At 44.9% G+C, this 18419-nt stretch overlaps 1 protein-coding gene across 3 annotated transcripts in view; it reads left to right on the forward strand.

Moving 5' to 3' along the window:
• The window catches only part of WDFY4 (WDFY family member 4), a 300371-nt gene that overhangs the window by 127890 nt on the left and 154062 nt on the right, over window positions 1–18419 (forward strand). For all 3 annotated transcript variants that reach the window (XM_034930476.3, XM_057298884.2, XM_057298885.2), the window contains exons 31-38: window positions 1304–1429; window positions 4592–4756; window positions 7584–7787; window positions 8412–8526; window positions 9727–9884; window positions 14013–14251; window positions 16123–16241; window positions 18047–18232. In XM_034930476.3, coding sequence (XP_034786367.2) covers window positions 1304–1429; window positions 4592–4756; window positions 7584–7787; window positions 8412–8526; window positions 9727–9884; window positions 14013–14251; window positions 16123–16241; window positions 18047–18232 — 1312 coding nt within the window. The remainder of the gene's footprint in view (window positions 1–1303; window positions 1430–4591; window positions 4757–7583; window positions 7788–8411; window positions 8527–9726; window positions 9885–14012; window positions 14252–16122; window positions 16242–18046; window positions 18233–18419) is intronic.

The following is an 18419-nucleotide window of genomic DNA, read 5'->3' on the forward strand; positions in this document are numbered from 1 at the left end:
CATTTCTCCAAAGAGGAGTCTGTGCTCACCGTATGCACCTTCTCCCTTGCACTAAATTCAGGTGACTTTCACACCTGCAGCATCAAGGTCAGACTCCATAGCTGGCACCAAGCCCCCTCATCTCTGGCTGCCTGATGTATCTTTCCAACCCAGCTGCAATTCACCCGCCCTCAGCTGTGAGTCTCCTAAATCATCTTCAGTAAGACTGGCTGCTCTGTGCTCACCCACCCTGCTGCCCTTACTCACTCCTCTTTCCCACCATCGTCTGCCTGGTGGGAGTGTCCTCCCTCAGCACTCAGCTTAGATGCTACTTCCTACTTAGACCCCCAGACAGAGGAGACCATTTCCTCCTTTGTGCCTCAGTGTAGTTTACCCTATATGGATGGCACCAATACAAATGTGTGCCTGCCTCCTTAGAAACTGAGCCCCTGAAGAACGGACCCACCTTTCACTCAACTTCCAGGAACCTGAAAAATAGCCAACTTAGAAACTATTTCTTGGTCTCAATCGAGTTGAGTTAAACCGAACTGAATTGAAATATGGGAGGGGCGTGGATTTGCCAAGAGAAGGTTAAAAAATCTACCCCTCTTGTATATCTTTATAATTGACAAATCTAAATCTTGACATATGCTAATAGCATTGTATATTACACTTCAAAATAAAGTTTTTAATATGCTGTACTAAGGTCATTGAGACCCTGAGTTTTTATTTCGCTAACATATCTCAGGAAACAGATGTCTGCTAAGTGTTGGAACTTGTGATAGATGTTTTACATATTTTATTTTGCTTGATATTTAAACAATCCCATGGGGTAGATAATGTAATTCTCATTTCACAGAGAAGGGAAATGAACTGCCAAGAAGCTCAATAGCTTGCCTGAGCTCAGCTATTAAAAAGGCAGAATCAGGCCATCCTGATTCTAAACCCTAGGTTTAGAATCTCTCTAAACCTCTACATGCTGAAGTTTCCCCTGAAACCTTTGAATTCTTTATATGTCTTATATAATCTAATTTACAAAAGTTAATTAAAGTTGATTAGCATATTTACTTATGATGTCAGACCAAAATAACTGAACTACATGCCAGTCTCTAGGGGATCTTCAGCACCTTCTTGGAGGTGCTTGTTTCCCTCATGCACCATCTACTGGGGTGAAATTGTTCCTATGGATCAACCACCTAGGCTGCTAGTGTGCTCTTTTGCTTTTCCCACTGGGAACCCCTGGAAACATGATGAACTGGCTGCAAAGCTCGTTCTCTTGGTGAGTAGCCGCAGGTCTGCTTACAGCTCCTGCCTCCTCTTCCAGGACAGCCTCGATGCCATGCTTCAGTGGCTCCTGCAGAGGCACCACCAGGAAGAAGTCCTCCAGGCTGGGCTGTGCACAGAAGGTGCCTTGCTCCTCCTGGAAATGCTGAAGGCCACCATGAGCCAGGTGAGACCCACTCCCCACATGCTGCCCCGAGGAGGTTCTGATGGGAAGGCCAGTTTGGAAGGGTCACCTTGACTTTTCTCTTAGCATCTTCCCACTAATGCAAGTAATTAGCCAGATCCTGTAGAAGAGGTGAGGTAAGTTCCTAGAGTGACTCAGGGGCACAACTGGAAACCCAGCCTATAGGTCTCTGAGCTTTATGTGCTCTTGCAGGTGATACCTGTTTATCATTTGTTTAAGCATGGGATTTCTTCACTGGAAGATTTATTGCCTTCAGTCAAAGGGAACATTTCTTAGGAGGAGGAAGGGCCTCTCCTCTCAAGGAGTCCATCTCCTCGCTCATGAGTGACCTGGGGAAGGGACCTGACTTAGATAAGGCAGATGGCCGCCAGCTACAGGCAGGGCATGGAGAGGCTTCTGGAGTGAGAAGTCTTTAATTTGAGCATTCAAGGTCCAGTAGAGGTGGATGGTGAGCAGAAGAGTTATTTTAGACATTGGGTAGAGGCCATGTGACTTGTGAACAGGAATAATTAATGGTAAGCCAGGTCAGGGAGGGTTTCCAGAAGAGGCTGAAAAATTCTGACCTCATCCTGTAGGCACCAAAGACAATTGGAGGCCTGATTGTATGGGGAAACTTACTGCTTTTGTAAAATGATACATGATTACCTTTAACATTTAAACAAAAGGGAAAAACAGAAAGTAAACAACACCCACCTGACACACACCCACCCAAAAATGAGCACTGTGAATTTGGTGGAATCTTTCCAGATGCTTCTCCAAGATTCGACCATATCCTCACAGAGGATGAGACCACATGTACCCCTTTTGCCTTTTTTTTCCTCAATATTTGTGGACCTCTTCTCATGCAAATAAAGTGAAAAAACATGGGAATCATTTGTATTTGTAATGGAAATTGATGTTGTTTTACAGAGTGTTGTTTGTAATGAACTTTCTTAAACAAATATCTTTCTTTCTGTCTTGATGACCTCTTTAGTGTATTCTGGGATGTAGTATAGCAGGTCAAAGTGTGCCTTCAGGCGTTTTCTTTTGGATGTACTTCTCAGAAAGATTGCATTAGTCATTATGCACACACATCCCACCAGCAAATATCTAACTCCTTATCTTGTACAGAAGGACTCAGCCCCATCCTCACAGCCTCAACATCATGGCCAAACTGATGATGGCTTCATAGTTGAGTTCTTTTGCATTTATTATTTCTGAGGTTGAAACCATTTTTCATATGTTTATTAGCTATCTTTATTTATTTTCCTCTCTCTCTATTTTCCTGTCAATTGCCTGATTATATCTTTTGTCAGTTTTTCTGGGTGTGTGGCATTATGCTGAGAAAGTAGAGATCCTACTTTTTGCCCTTTTTGAAACAGATTTTTTTTTCTTTTTTGAGACAGGGTCTTGCTCTGTTGCCCAGGCTGGAGTGCAGTGGTGTGATTTCAGCTCACTCTAGCCTCTGCTTCTCAGGCTCGGATGATTCTCCCACCTCAGCCACCCGAGTAGCTGACACCACAGGTGTGCACCACCAAAGCCCAGCTAATTTTTGTATTTTTGTAGAGACGGGGTTTCATCATGTTGGCCAGGCTCAGAAGTGTTTTTATCGTTATTATTAGATACCCTTCTAGCACACAGTTAGATAATCCTATGCTTTTTTTTTCTTTTAGCCAGTTTCCTATGATGAATTATATCAATAGATTTCTTTGCATTCTTTCAAAGACCTCATTTAGTCACTCTGTCCTTATTCTGTTTGTATTTTCTTTATGATTTCATGTATCCTATAAATGATATTAGTCTGCAATTTAGTTTTTGTTGAAAAATATTTTTCAGGTTTTGACATCAGTATTATGCTAATATTATATAAAAAAGACTTCTCTCCTTTCTTTGTATTCAGCAAGATGTTAAATCCATGATTTTTATATTATTTTAATTGTTCCTATGAAATTGCCTGGACCTAAATTTGTCCCATTATTATTGGCTTGTTTAGGCTTTTAAATGTCTTCTTGACCTAGTTTAGTTAATTAATATTTTAAAATAATTTCCCATTCATTTAATTTGCACAAATGGTCTCCTTTAACTCATGTCATTTTCTGTGTGATTGTTTCTCCCTTCGTATTCTCAGTTTGTGTCCTGCTCTCTCCTTCTTGGACTCTCTTGTGACTTAGGAGTTGAAGGCTTGTGGATTTATATAAATAACCAGCTCTTGAGCACATTTATCAGTCTCCTGATTTTATTTCTGTCAATTTCTAAGATTTTGATTTTGGCGTCTTCATTTTTTGTTATGTTCTGGAATTTCTGTGATTGTAGTGTTAAAGCTCTCTTTGATTCACATTTTTTAATGTCCATGTGGTGGAGATTTTTGGTTTTTAAACTTTTGTTCTCTATTTCTAGTTATGTTTTTGCCCTGCTCAGATCATGTGATCTGTATATTTTTCATCTTCAAGAAATTTATTCATGGTTTTATTGTAGGCCTAATGAGCAATTAATTTAGGGGTACCTGAAAAGATGTATATTTTCTGTATGGAGCATAAGGAATCTGTTACCTGTTTAATCAATTAATGTTATTCAAAATAAAGCAAACAAAAGGAATCACATGCAAGCATTTAAAACAAAGAAAATATGTAATATGCTGAGAGAAGTAAAAATATAAGACCAAACATGTACGTCATAACAGCAAACATAAAAAGGTTAAATTTCTATATTAAAGATGTGAATTTTAGACTTGGTGAAAAACAAGACTCAGACTTCTAAGATCTAACATGTATGTATATACAACAATAACAAAGTTACTCAGTGAGTTTGGTACAATCAAGATCTGTGTCAGGAAAGCATCATCTACCCAATACAGTAGACAAGTATCAAAAATAAAAGGCAGAAACTTAAAAGATAAGAGAAAAAGCCTAGGGGTAAACATAGAACCTACTTCAGAGGGTTGTTGTGGGGTGAGAAGAGGCATATATATGAAGCCCTTACAACATCTGCACATATTAAACCCTTCCTCAATTGGACACTAGTGTCTGGTGCTGATCTGCAGTCTTAAATAATGTATCTTGTTGAAAGTCTCAGGAAGGAATCTTCTCCCTAGACCTCAGCTCCTCTGGTTAGGGAGGCAGCGCCCATCATGCTGCCCTGCACTACCTCTCACCAAGTGTGCCTCAGCCCCTGGCAGGTTCTGAGGATGGTGCCTGGGCACAGACCTTCCCGGCCAGCGTGCTGCAGTTCCTCAGCCTCGTCCACCGCACCTACCCCCAGGACCCAGCGTGGCGAGCCCCGGAGTTCCTCCAGACCTTGGCCATAGCCGCCTTCCCCCTGGGAGCCCAAAAGGTAGGACATGCTGCTGTCCCACCCAGAGAGAGCAGTTGTGAGCATCATCATCCTTCAAGGGCAAAGGGCAAAATCCCCCCCACCCCCCTAAAATTAAAATACATTTTAAGGCAACTTGAGGGGAACATTGAATAAGCAGCTTGGATAATCGTCCTTTTTTGGCTGAGATACACCTTGAGGTCATTTTCAGCTCTGAGATTCAATAATTTTTTTGAGCTGTTAAGAATCTCAGTAATGAGAAGTCTAATGGCAGATAAAGTCCATTCTCTGTGGCATACACAGGCACTGACAAGGGGAGAGAGTGACTCCCATTCCAGGAAGTCTGCTGCTGTGCACCACATTGGGGAGGGCAGTCCTGGGAGTGCATCCTGCAAAAACTTTTGCTCTTGGGAACCCTCATCCAACTTGCAGGCCCCTGGGCCATGACTTGTGTGCCCTTCTAGGCAGTGGGTTTGCAGAGGCCCAGCTTAGAGCCAGACAAGCCAAGGGGAGGGCAGAGCCTGATTTAAGGATGAGGTCTTGGGTCTTATGCTCTGGGGGTTAGAGAAGGGGCTATGGGAAGACATGTGAGTTTGAGGCCTCCAGCTAGGCCCAACAGGTCAAAGCTTGGCTGGGTCAGGGCCGTGTGGGACTCAGGTAGGCTAAGAGCTCCTGGGAGCTGGGAGGTGAGAAGGAGGTGAGGACTAAAGAAGAAGGTCAGGTATGGAAGAAGGAAGGGCAGAAATTCACACAACCACCCCCACTCTGGTGGATTAGGAAGTGGAGACCCATTGAGGGCAAGTGAGCTAACCGTGTCTTCCTGCAAGTTGCCAACTGTAGCTAAAGGAGCGTATTTGAAAGGTGAGCAATGCTACATAGGGGGGTTTATAATCCATGCCAAGTGTGATGCCAGGCCTGGAGTGGTTGCTCCATAAACATTTGCTAAGTGCCCAAATGAATGAGCAACATGCTCTCTTAGCTAATCTTTTCCAGAAGCATACCCACGGCGGCAGCCTGCATCTCCTGAAACTGGTGCTTTAGAGAACCTGAATTGCCACCTGATGAAGGTGGTGTCTGAGAAGGGAAGCTGAGATTCAGAGAGGCAAAGTGGCGCTCACCAGTTTCCTCCAGTCTTACTGAGGGTCACAAAACCCATCTCCCAGATTGATTGCAAGAATGAAATGTACTGAACTTCATGCGATTAACAAGAGACAGAGCCAAAGTTTAAATCTCACTCTTACCCCAAAGCCTTGTCCTTTTCATTACAGTCAGTTTAAAATAAAATTAAATGGCCAAATAAACTTTAAAAGTAATTAGTTTTAATAAAAAGACTAAATATAAAGATCGGAAGTTTCACAAAAAGATAACATAGTTTTGAAATAGTTTGATGAATTCATATTAAGTAACTTACTAAAAAAGTAAGATAAAAAAGCAAACAAGAGTGAAGGAATGCAGCGTTGTTTGCAGGAGAGAGGTGGGATAGGACCCACAGCCAGAGGCGCAGGCAGCCTGGCCAGGGAGAGATCAAGGGCGAGCCTACAGGCTCCCCCTCGACACTTCCCTGGGCAGGTTTTCTGCAGGGGTCCAGCGGCCTAACATTCTCTACCCAGATGCCCAGCTCAGCCCCCATGCCCAAGGGCCAGGCTCGCCATCTGCTGAGTCGGGGCTCCAGCCGAGTGCCCCCGCCAGTAGCCCAGGTGCACACTCTGACCCAGGGCTCCTGCTCCCCATGGTCAGCAGTTCCTGCCCAGGGGAGGGTCTGGCCCAGAGTCACATCCCCAGCTGATTGCGGGTGAGGTCAGGCTTTTGTCTTGGGGCTCCTGGCTCTAATTCCAAGGTGTACCTCCCAGCCATCCTTGCCTTTTTCAGCACTCCAGGTCAGTTCTGCCAAGGCCTTTGTTGTATAGAAAACATGCCAGACCCTCTTCATGCAGAAGGCTGGTGGCCAAAGGCTTGGATTTGCTGTGAATTTATATGGCATCTTTCCAACCAAGGCTGCACGGAGCTAATTAATGCAGTCACTACCTCCCTAGGTGCCATTAAATTCATTTTATGGCTTAATTAAGAACGGCCGCATTAATTTTATGAATGAGCAAAGGGAGGTGCTAACAGATGAACGCGCAGGAGAAGTTCACGGGCTGGGAGTCAGGAGTCCCTGGCCGCGTGTCCTTGGGTGCGTCATTCAGCCTCCAGCATATCTGTGTCCTCCTGGACGTATCTGGGGTAATGACCCCTGTCTCATTGATCTCCCAACATTTTATAAATATAAAACAAAACAGTGGATGCCAAAGCACTTCAGAAATTAGAGGAAAGAACTCTTTGGAGTCCCACTTCTCCACCGTTCTTGCCTGAGGAGCCTGTCTGTGGGCATCAGCAGAGACTGGGCAGGAGGTAGAGGTGGGGTCCCCATCACAAGATGGGCACCGACTCTCTCTGACTGTCTACCAGGGGCTGGGCATTGCCACGTTCGTTATTCTCTCATGTCATTCTCCCAGATCCGGTGTCAGATGGTTTTTATTGTCTCTATTTAACTGATGGGGAGCTGTGGCTTGGAGATGTGAAGCAGCTTGCTCCTGGCACATTCTGGAGTTCATCATGAACACTGCAGGCCTCTCTGACTCTGTGGTTTAGCTTCTTTGCACAACACTTGGCATCTCATATTCTCAAACAGTAGCAGGCCACTTTATGAGCAGCTGGATCCTGGGCAAGTTGCTTTCCTGTGCGGAGCCTCAATTTCCGTACATGTCACTGGGCATGACAATAATCCTCCCATGTACATGGCACAGGTTGGTGGGAAAGAGCTTGAGGCAGGGCAGGCCACTCATGTTGGGGTTCTCTTGTCTTTGAGGGGGCTGGGGCTGAGTCCACCCGGAACACCAGCAGTCTTGAGGCCGCAGCTGAAGGCGACAGCACAGTGGAGGGTCTCCAGGCTCTCACCAAGGCACATCCCGCCCGGAGGAAGCTGAGGGAGTTCACGCAGCTCCTCTTGAGGGAGCTCCTGCTTGGAGCCTCCAGCCCCAAGCAGTGGCTGCCCCTGGAGGTGCTCCTGGAGGTGGGTTGGAAAAGGTGACATTGGGCCATGTGCTGTGGAGGCTGCTGGGATACAGGCACTGCAAGGGCAGGATGCACCCAGGGAGACAGAGGGCCTGGGGGCCACAGCGAGTGAAGGGGAATCTGTGAACCATGGGCCCCAAAAGAGCAACAGGTGATAGAGGAGTGAGCACAGAGTCCCTAGAAGCATAGCCTGAGGTGGGAGTTTTGTGGAAGTGAGTTATTGGCCAGTGGGTTGGAGGCGGTGTTCTCAGGAGAAGCAGGGAGGGAAGCAGAGGGGCAGGAGGTGAAGCTAGCCCAGAGGTGGTCCCAGCTGGAGCCTGGCCCAAGGGGGGTTCTGGGGTGCTCTCTGCCTCCCAGGGCCGGCCCCACCTGTGGCACCTGACAGGTGGCCGTGGGCTGTGGGCTCCCCCGACTTGCCTCCTTACCCTCGGAAGTGGGCGTTGCTTCCTGGATGAGGCAGCTCAGTCACAGAGGGTGGGCCCCCAGAGAAGGTAAAATTGTGAGCAGCCCACACTGGTGGCAGATGCGGCATAAGTGTCCCAGCCAGGCTAGGGAGGCGGTGGGCACTGGGGGCACACGATGGCCCTGTGGTTGCTGTCTCAGTCCCGGGCTGTGCTTCCAGGCTTCTCCAGACCACGCCACCAGCCAACAGAAGCGAGACTTCCAGTCCGAGGTCCTGCTTTCTGCTATGGAACTATTCCACATGACAAGTGGAGGTGATGCAGCGATGTTCAGAGGTGAGTGGGGCAACTCGGTCCTCCCCATTCATGACATGAGGCTGCTGACAGTGGAGAGGAAACCAGCATGCTGGCCAGGAACTGACCCTAGCTGTGGGATACTGCCTCCACCTGGCATCAGTCCCTCCAGGCATCATCAACAAGAACTCCCTGGCTCCTGCCTTGGGGCCCAGTGGAGGGGTGCTTGCTACTTTCCATGACACCCTTGTCATGCTGTGCCACCTACAGACAGAAAGCCCTTTTGCCTCTGAGCAAAAATCGGCTCTCCTGTAGCCTCAGTAGAAATGCAACCTCTTCCCATAAGGGAAACCAAGATACCACAATTTAACCTTCCGTGCTCAGCATTCTGCCTGGGTACAGGATAGGTGCACAGCTGATGTTTCTTAAACAATGAACCTGGACGAAGATGCTGCCATGCCCCTTCAGAGCTTAAAATTGAAGCTTTATTCAAAAAACTTGGTTCCAGGGCAGCTGTACCTTTTCGACAAGCCTAAACAAAAGCCTTTTCTGTGGTTCCCAAGCCACAGGAATCCCTAGGAACATGAGTCCTACTCTGGACTTCTCCTTGCCTCCCACTCAGAAGCCCTGGCTTCATGATACTTCTCATGGAGAGACTGGAATGCAGGAGAGTAGCAGGGTGGTGAAGTGTGGGTTTGGCAACCCCAGTTCTGGACTTGGCTCTGCCACTGGACAGTCATGCCACCCTAGTCAGGTGCCTGGACCTGTGAGTAAGGACGACAGTCATGGTGAACTCACAGGGTTGTGCTAGGGGTTAGTTGAGATCATCACACACATGGCTGAGCACAGTACCTGCTGTGTTGGTGAGCATAGATGGATAATGACGGTATGGCTTTATCCTCTGCCCAGTGTAGCAGCAGGGCCCCTGGTCATCATGATGCCTGCTCATTTGTCTCAAGCAGCACATTCTCCCCCATCCTCCAAAAAGCCACAGGAAGAAATGCTTCCCCTTGCTTGCTTTCTCACCACTTGGTTTATGTTGCTGACCAGATTACTCAAGATCTGTTCACTTTGATTAAATGTGTGTGTGTTGGGCACCTCGTCAGTACAATACTCCATCTTTGGAGCCATGGGGTACACAGAGGTGAATAAGATGCAGTTGGTCACTACAGGGGGCTTGGAGACTGTCATGGACAGAAGTCCATTTAGACTCTCACCTCCACCTGTCCTCTCACTCCACAGACGGCAAAGAGCCTCAGCCAAGTGCAGAAGCTGCTGCTGCCCCTTCTCTTGCCAACATCTCCTGCTTCACCCAGAAGCTGGTGGAGAAGCTGTACAGTGGGATGTTCTCGGCAGACCCCAGGCATATCCTCCTCTTCATCCTGGAGCACATCATGGTGGTAAGAGCTGCTCACTGACCGGGTGTCTGTGTGGATCTGAATGATGTGCTCCTGGCTATTGTCCAGTTGGTTCCACTGGATCTGCCCTCCCTCCCTGGAGTAGAATCAGCCAGGTGGGAGGAAGCAGGAGGCCCTTTAGGCCCAGGTAATACCTGGAGGCTACTGCATGTCCAGCAGGGCTCTCACCTCAGGCCCCCTGAGCCCAGTCCCAGGGATTGGAAGCCTCAGCTCCCTGCACTTGCACCTGAGCTTTGTAAACTCCTAGAACCTGTTTCCTTCCCTTTGGGTTTTTATTGTGATTGTTGGTTTGACCTTAATTGTTGTTATACCTCCTCAACTAAGAAAGGGCCACAAAGGCCTTTGTCTTCACAAGACCTATTTTATTTTCTTCTTTAATACTCACTCTGTTGTATTTGTGCCTTCCTGCAGTGGAGACAGGCATCTATTTTAAGCTTGTCTTTTTATTCTTGCCTGTGCCCTTTCTTTCCAGATAAACAGGTATAACTACATACCTACCTGTACAAATGCATACCTGTAGGGCCATCATTGAATGTAGGTGTGTGTATGTGCATGCATATACACACAGACAGAATCGTACAATCTCAAAATTCCAGCATTGAAAGAGACCTTTTTTTTTTAGATCTCAGCCCCATTACAAGCTAGAGACTTTTCCTGACAAGCCTCCAGGCAACCTTTGCTCAAACCCTCCCTGTGATGGGGAACCCACTAAAGTTCAAGTTGTCCCACCCAGGGGGATGTCTGTGATTCTTGGAAAGAACTTTCTCTTATCAAGCTGGGATCTACCTCCAGCAACTCCTGCCAGCAGTCCTGGTTATGCCCTCTGCAGCAGAACTAGGAGGACCACTCTCCTTCCTCTTCACATCTCATAGAGAGTGAAATTGGCTCCCAGCACCCTTCTGACTGCAGAGTCACCCACAGACCTCAGGACTGGGCCTCTTCACAGTTTCTAGAGACATCTTCACTTGTCTGATGAGCAGGTCCAAGCAAACCTGGAAAGACTTGAATTCAAAGGCTTCTTCAGGAACAACTCCAAGAGAGGAGAAATAGCCCTTGTCAGCTCTGTGAGGGTTAAAATCAGATTCCTGGCAAGTTGTGTTGTAAATGGAAAGAAGCTGCTGAGCTCCCTATGGCTAAAGCATGGACTCCCAGCTAATATCCCAAACATAGGTGCCAGTGGGGGCCACCGTGCTTTCAGGGGGACCAGGCCTGAGGGCTCGGCTCCCCACATATCCACCAGCCTCCTCTCTTGCTTGCTGTCTGTGATGCCTGCCCCTCTTAACCTCAGTTTGAGACTCATCTGAGGAGCAGGAGAGGAACATGATAAAGAAATGAATCCCAAACACCAACAGGTTTAAACAGACCTTCACTTCATGAGTAGAAACATTGCGTTACCTGTGAAATTCTAAGGGAGTAGCCTATAACAAATTCATTTTCTATCGGACTGAAAAACTTTGTGCATACTCTTTGTATTATGGATTCTTTTCATGGAAGCCAAACAGATGTTTGGAGATGTATGGACCAGTCCATGCTAAGGCTACAAATCAGGGTCTTCTACTTCTCCCTCTAAGTTTCTTTTGAATTAAAATCTTCTGGACTCCGTCTCCAGTAGATGATATGGTGGTTAAGAGCGTGGCTTAAGTGTCCAGTGTGTATTTGACCCTTGCTGAACCACCCAGCCTCTCTGACCCTTAGCCTCTTATCCGTACAGTGGGGTAACTTAGCGTCTATGGTGTTTTTATGACAAACAGGCAATATATGCATATCTATGCAAAATGCTTAGCATAATACCTGGAATACTATAAGTATTCTATGATAACTATTAATAATGACACATAGCTATTTTTTAAATTAGATACTACTAATAGCATGTTCTCATACATTGAATGTCAATCATGTTACCATTATTTCAGAAATCTCGGGTCACCAAATCTATTTTCTGTAATATGACTGTAACAAACTTTCAACTTTTTTTAACACAAATTTTTACCCAAATTCTGCATAGCCTTGATTGATCATTTCCTTAAATAGAGGCTCGAAAGTAGAGGAAATGAGTCCTATTTGAATTTCAGGTCATGTCAATTTTTTTTTAAGAGACAAAGTTCCTGCCCTGTCTTCCAGGTTGGAGTGCAGTGGCATGATGGAGTGCAGTTCACCTCAGCCTCGAAATCCTGGGCTCAAGCAATCCTCCCATCTCAGCCTCCAAGTAGCTAGGACTACAGACATATACCACCTTGCCTGGATAAATTTTTTTTTAACTTTTTGGAAAGATAGGGTCTTACTATGTTGCTGCCCAGACCGGTCTTGAACACCTGTCCTCAAGAGATCTTCTTATCTTGGTCTCTTAAAGTGCTAGCAGTACAGATGTGAGCCACCATACCCAGCCATGTCACTTTTATTTTTATTTCAAGTTCCAGGGTACATGTGCAGGATGTGCAGGTTTGTTACATAGGTAAATGTGTGTCACAGAGGTTTGCTGCACCTATCAATGCATCACCTAGGTATTAAGCCCAGCATGAATTAGCCGTTTTTCCTAATGCTCTCCCTCTCCCCACCCCACCCACTGACAGGCCCCAGTGTGTGTTGTTCCTCTCCCTGTGTCCATGTGTTCTCATTGTTCAGCTCACACTTTAAGTGAGAACATGTGGTATGTAGTTTTTTGTTCTTGTGTTAGTTTGCTGAGGATAATGGCTTCCATCTCCATCCATGTCACTGCAAAGGACATGATCTCATTCCTTTTTATGGCTCATAGTATTCCATGGTATATATACACCATATTTTCTTTATCCTGTCTATCACTGATAGACATTTGGGTTGATTCCATGTCTTTGCTATTGTGAACAGTGCTGCAATGAACATACGCGTGCATGTATTTTTGTAACAGGATAATTTATATTCCTTTGGGTATATACCCAGTAATGGGATTGCTGGGTCAAATGATGTTTCTGGTTCTAGATCTTTAAGGAATCACCACATCGTCTTCCATGATGGTTGAACAAATTTACATTCCCAACAGTGTAAAAGTGTTCCTATTGTTCTGCAACCTCACCCCATCTATTGTTTCTTGACTTTTTAATAATCGCCATTCTGACTGGCATGAGATAGTATCTCATTGTGGTTTTGATTTGTATTTCTTGAATGATCAGTGATGTGACACTTTTTTTTTCATATATTTGTTGGCCACCTGAATGTCTTCTTTGGAGAAATGTCTGTTCATGTCCTTTGCTCATTTTTAATGGGGTTGTTTGGTTTTTTCTTATAAATTTGTTAAGTTCCCTGTAGATTCTGGATATTAGACCTTTGTCAGATGGATAGATTCCAAAAATTTTCTCCTACTCTATAGGTTACCTGTTTGCTCTGATGATAGTTTATTTTGCTGTGCAGAAGCTCTTTAGTTTAACTAGATCCCATTGTCAATTTTTGCTTTTGTTGCAACTGCTTTTGACATTTTCGTCATGAAATCTTTGCCTATGCCTATGTCCTGAATGGTATTGCCTAGATTTTCTTCGAGGGGTTTTATAGTTTTGGGTTTTACATTTAAGTCTTTAATCCATCTTGAGTTAATTTTCATATAAGGTATAACGAAGGGGTCCAGTTTTGATTTTCTGTTTACGTCTAGCCAGTTCTCCAAGCACCATTTATTAAATAGGGAATTATTTCCCCATTGCTTGTTTTTGTCAGGTTTGTCAAAGATCAGATGGTTGTAGATGTGTGGTCTTATTTCTGAGTTCTCTATTCTGTTCTATTGGTCTATGTATCTGTTTTTGTACCAATTCTGTACAAAAACAGTACACTGTTTGGTAACTGTAGTCTCATAGTATAGTTTGAAGTCAGGTAGCATGATGCCTCCAGCTTTGTTTTTTTTGCTTTGGATTGTCTTGGCTATATGAGCTCTTTTTTGGCTCCATATGAATTTTAAAATAGTTTCTTCTAATTCTGTGAAGAATATCAATGGTAGTTTAATGGGAATAGCATTGAATCTATAAATTACTTTGGGCGGTAAGCCATGTCACTTTTTGATTATACTATTTTTGTGGTAAACTGGATCTGTATCTAAAATTGCAAAGCACTCACAAGTTTGTGTATGTGTGTGTTTTTTTAATGACACAGGTCATTGAGACTGCCTCTTCTCAAAGGGACACTGTCCTCAGCACTTTATACAGCAGTTTAAATAAAGTCATTCTTTATTGCCTATCCAAGCCCCAGCAGTCCCTCTCCGAATGCCTCAGCCTTCTCAGCATCCTGGGCTTTCTGCAGGAGCACTGGGATGTTGTCTTTGCCACCTACAATTCCAACGTCAGCTTCCTCCTGTGTCTCATGCATTGCCTTTTGCTACTCAATGAGAGAAGGTAAGAGCTGCCCACTTGTTTCCTTGTCTGCTGGTGGTCCATGCAGAAAGGAGAGATTTAGAGGAAAGCTTGATTGAGGGCTGAGGTCTGTATGAATGATATCATCCTTTTGTTTATCTGGTCTTCCATATTTTGTGAAATGTTTGATAACATGGTAAGTAATCCCCAAACTTGTCCATGTGACAGCAGCTAGAATCATCATGGGGTAATAATTTACCCTATTTCCACAATTCTAGCATTGTAAGATAAGTCATTGATTTAATTTTTGAGGCAGAAAATGCCAACATTAGATGTACACATTGATTTTGTGATGCAGCCAGACTCTAGAAACATTATCATTTGATAATTGCAATCTTAGAATGGAAAAAATATAATACATTGTATTGTGCAATGCAGGAATAATTTTACTTTCAGGAAAAAAATTACATATGCATACAATATATGACATAAAATCACATCCATAAAAATGCTAGTTAAAAAGCTATTAAATTAAGCTTATTTGAGTCCTTTTCTTGAAGCCCCAAGTTTGGAAATGCATCAGATTTCCAAATCTGAATGTGGTTCATGCACAATGACACAGAGAGAGAGACAGGAAGTATGTTCACTTTCTGTCTCTCTCTCTCCGTGTCAGTGTGCATGAACCACATTCTCCAGCATCTCAGCATCCTGCTGCCTGTGAGTATGATGTCTTATGAATAGAGCCGTGAGAGTGTAGAGGGAGAGAGGACAATGGGATATCACACTTTGCTGTTGTCCTTTTTCTTCATTTTATTCATCCTAACAAAAATTATGTTTGATCACTTGAAAAAAAAACAATCCCCCACATCCTGTCATGTTGACTACTGAGCAGTAGAAAACACTAGCATTGACTTCTCATAAAACTCTCTGGGAAGCCCTGGGAAACCCTCCTAGCCCAGAGGAGGCACTTGTCTTTGTATGAAAGAAAAGAATCCATTTTCAGTATGTGGTTTAATTTGGGGAAGTTTTTTTTTTTTTCTTCCCGTTTCAGGAGTTAGGCCTTGTCCATCCTGGAAGCACAGGTAAAGAGGAGCAGAATGACAACTGAATTATGTGCTTGAGATGATACCCTCCTCAGTTCCCTCTGTTTAGCAAGATTGACTTCATTCTAGAAATTTCAAACATGGGCATTCTCATATGTCAGGTTATTTTCCTTTCCATGTTTGTCATTTTCAGTTCAATCCATGAACATTTACTGAGTGTCTGTTTGGTTTGTGTCATAATGGCCACGTGGACGTTAACACAATGGGGACCCCCAGAGCACATGGTTCATGGGAAACCTAATGTATAAACCACTGTGTCCCCACTTAGAACTGGCTACATCATATGTGAGGCCTCCAGCAAAATTAAAATGCTAGGCTTGTGTCCAAAAATACCCAAAATTTCAAGATGATGACAGCAGAGCCCCCAAAAAGGGTTCTTCTTAGTGTAGGGCCCTGTGTAATTGCACAGGTTGCATGCCCATGAAGCCAACCCTGGCCCCATTCAAGCAGGATGAAATCAATGCCAAACAAAGGCAGGGTTCAATTCTTTGGGAATGCACTGAAAGAAATGACTAGTTCTGATGGCGGGGAACCAGGAGTGGGCACAGGGGGCCTGCTGGCAGCACAGGTGGGATTTCACAAGACTTCTCATAAGGAGAAAGTGTTTCTCCTACTATTCAGAATGCCACTCTAAAATATCTGCTGTGGAATTTCTTATAAAGTGTTTGCTTTAATTTGATTAGGCAAGTTTTTTTTCCATATTGATATAGATAATTATTGGAGGATGATTATTTGTAATAAAGAACAATGTAATGGTCTCAAGGAAACTGGAATTTATTGGATTTTAGTGAAAAATCTCTTATCCACTAGTTACCCAGAAGGATTTGGATTGGAGCCCAAGCCTAGAATGTCTACTTATCATCAAGTCTTCCTTTCCCCAAATGAAGACGTGAAAGAAAAAAGAGAAGACTTACCAAGTTTGAGTGATGGTACATTTTATTTGTCATTGTGTGTGTGTGTGCGTGTGTGTGTGTGTGGGAGGGGGTGGTGGCAGGATAGTAGTACCTGCTAGGGTTGCATTCTTCAGTTCGTCCTTCCCGAAATAAGAAAGCAGATACTATTAAGGACATTTTCAAAAAGCCAGAAGACTTAGGAAATCCCAGGGTAATCATGTATTAGTATATAGCAAGGCAAGCTGGTAGAAAGTAGCACTGGATTGGTCTTTGTATACTAGAAATGAAATGGAAAGGAATGAATCGATGCATAGGTGAAGAGAGAGCTCTGTGGGACTTGGTTTGACTAGAAGCTTAATCCCAGGGTACTCTACTGTAAATTAAAACTGTCACGCCCCATCTCACCTAATTTAGTTCAAGCCATTACCTAGTTGCTGCTCAGCTTCATTCCCTAGTAAATGAGAAGGGATTAAACAAACCATTACTCTCTATAAGACTTTTCGCCTAATGGAGTTTATTCTTGGATTTACTTATCTCAAATCAAGTTAAAGGGATTAGCAGTTATTTTTCTAGCACCCAGTTCTATGTGTTTGAGAGATTATGCTCTCTCTTGGTCTAGGAAGCAGAAGCTCTGCCACTCCTTCTGCCAGTCTGGTTTGCAGACTGTTACACTTACCTAGTCATATGTTGTGATACAAGATTGTACACACGACCAGGTGCAGTGGCTTACACCTGTAACCCCAGCACTTTGGGAGGCCAAGGCGGGTGGATCACCTAAGGTCAGGAGTTCAAGACCAGCCTGCCCAACATGCTGAAACCCTGTCACTACTAAAAATACAAAAAAATTAGCTGGGCATAGTGGCGGGCACCTGTAATCCCAGCTACTCGGGAGGCTGAGGCGGGAAAATCACTTGAACCTGGGAGGCGGAGGTTGCAGTGAGCCAAGATCACACCACTGTACTCCAGCCTAGGCAACAAGAGTAAAACTTCATCTCAAAAATGAAAGATTGTACACACAGGGCCTCTGTGTTCTGGTCAGGTAGCTGCCATGTTCAAAAATCTCGTGACTTTAAAGTTTGTTGGACATGGTTTTGATTACAACACAGATATGCATACTTTGGGACTTGGCCAGTAGAGCTGGGCTGGACACTGTCCTTTCCCTTAGGGTGAGAGAAACAGTCTCCAGGGGCTGTTACCAGAGAGGGGACTCATTGGTCCAAGATCAGAGAAAATTTAGGCATGGTTCGGGGATTACAGATGTGGGGCACAGCAGACACAGTTGGTTTGTTAGATCTGCTTATACCTGAAGAATTCCAGGGGACTGAAATGGGTGGGTAGTGAGAAGCAAGGTCCAGGAAAGAGGACAGGCTGTTCCTGAGCCATGAGCCACAGGATAGCCTTGAGCTTGGTGTCCATTCCCCTGAGAGGTCAACATGTAAGGGAAGGTTGGAAGGAGCTGTTTGAGTGGAGCTATTTGACTACCCTGAGATCACACAAGGTGTCCCTCTGGTATCCAACAGAATTATGGGGTGGAGAGTTGAGGGTCTCTGAGCTCATAAATGATATGTTTCCCAGTCCTGGACATGTGAGGCAGGCAGGAATTGGTGGTAAGCAGGTGGAGGTGGAGAAAGGCCAGCTTGCATGGGTGTTGGTGGCATTGTTGTCAGGCCTGTGGCTCTCAACACTGATTGCTTCTCGCTGAAGATTGCAAAGCTGGGGTGATGTTCAAGACCTTAAGTGAGAAGGGTGTGGGTAAAACCACTCATGATGTACCATCTCCCAGCCCTCTCTGGGAGGGTCACTGAGGCCATCCTGAGTGTGCCATGTGCTCTCTCTGCTAGTCCAACACAACATCCAGAAGACAGTGCAGACTCTCTGGCAGCAGCTGGTGGCACAGAGGCAGCAGACCCTGGAGGATGCCTTCAAGATTGATCTCTCTGTGAAACCTGGAGAGAGGGAAGTGAAGATTGAAGAGGTCACACCGCTCTGGGAGGAGACGATGCTCAAGGCCTGGCAGCATTACTTAGGTCTCTATCCACTCGGCTCCAGGGAATGGGAACTCCTGGGTCTCACAGAGCCAGACTCCCCCAAGGTTCAACTCAGTGCCCAGAGCCTTTTCCACCTGGACCCTCTGTCTCATCCCTTAAGTGGATGGGATTTATATCACTGAAATCTTATGTATCTTTCCTCACAAATAATGAATATCACATGGCA

This window comes from Pan paniscus, chromosome 8, assembly GCF_029289425.2.
Source record: "Pan paniscus chromosome 8, NHGRI_mPanPan1-v2.0_pri, whole genome shotgun sequence".
NCBI lineage: Eukaryota > Metazoa > Chordata > Mammalia > Primates > Hominidae > Pan > Pan paniscus.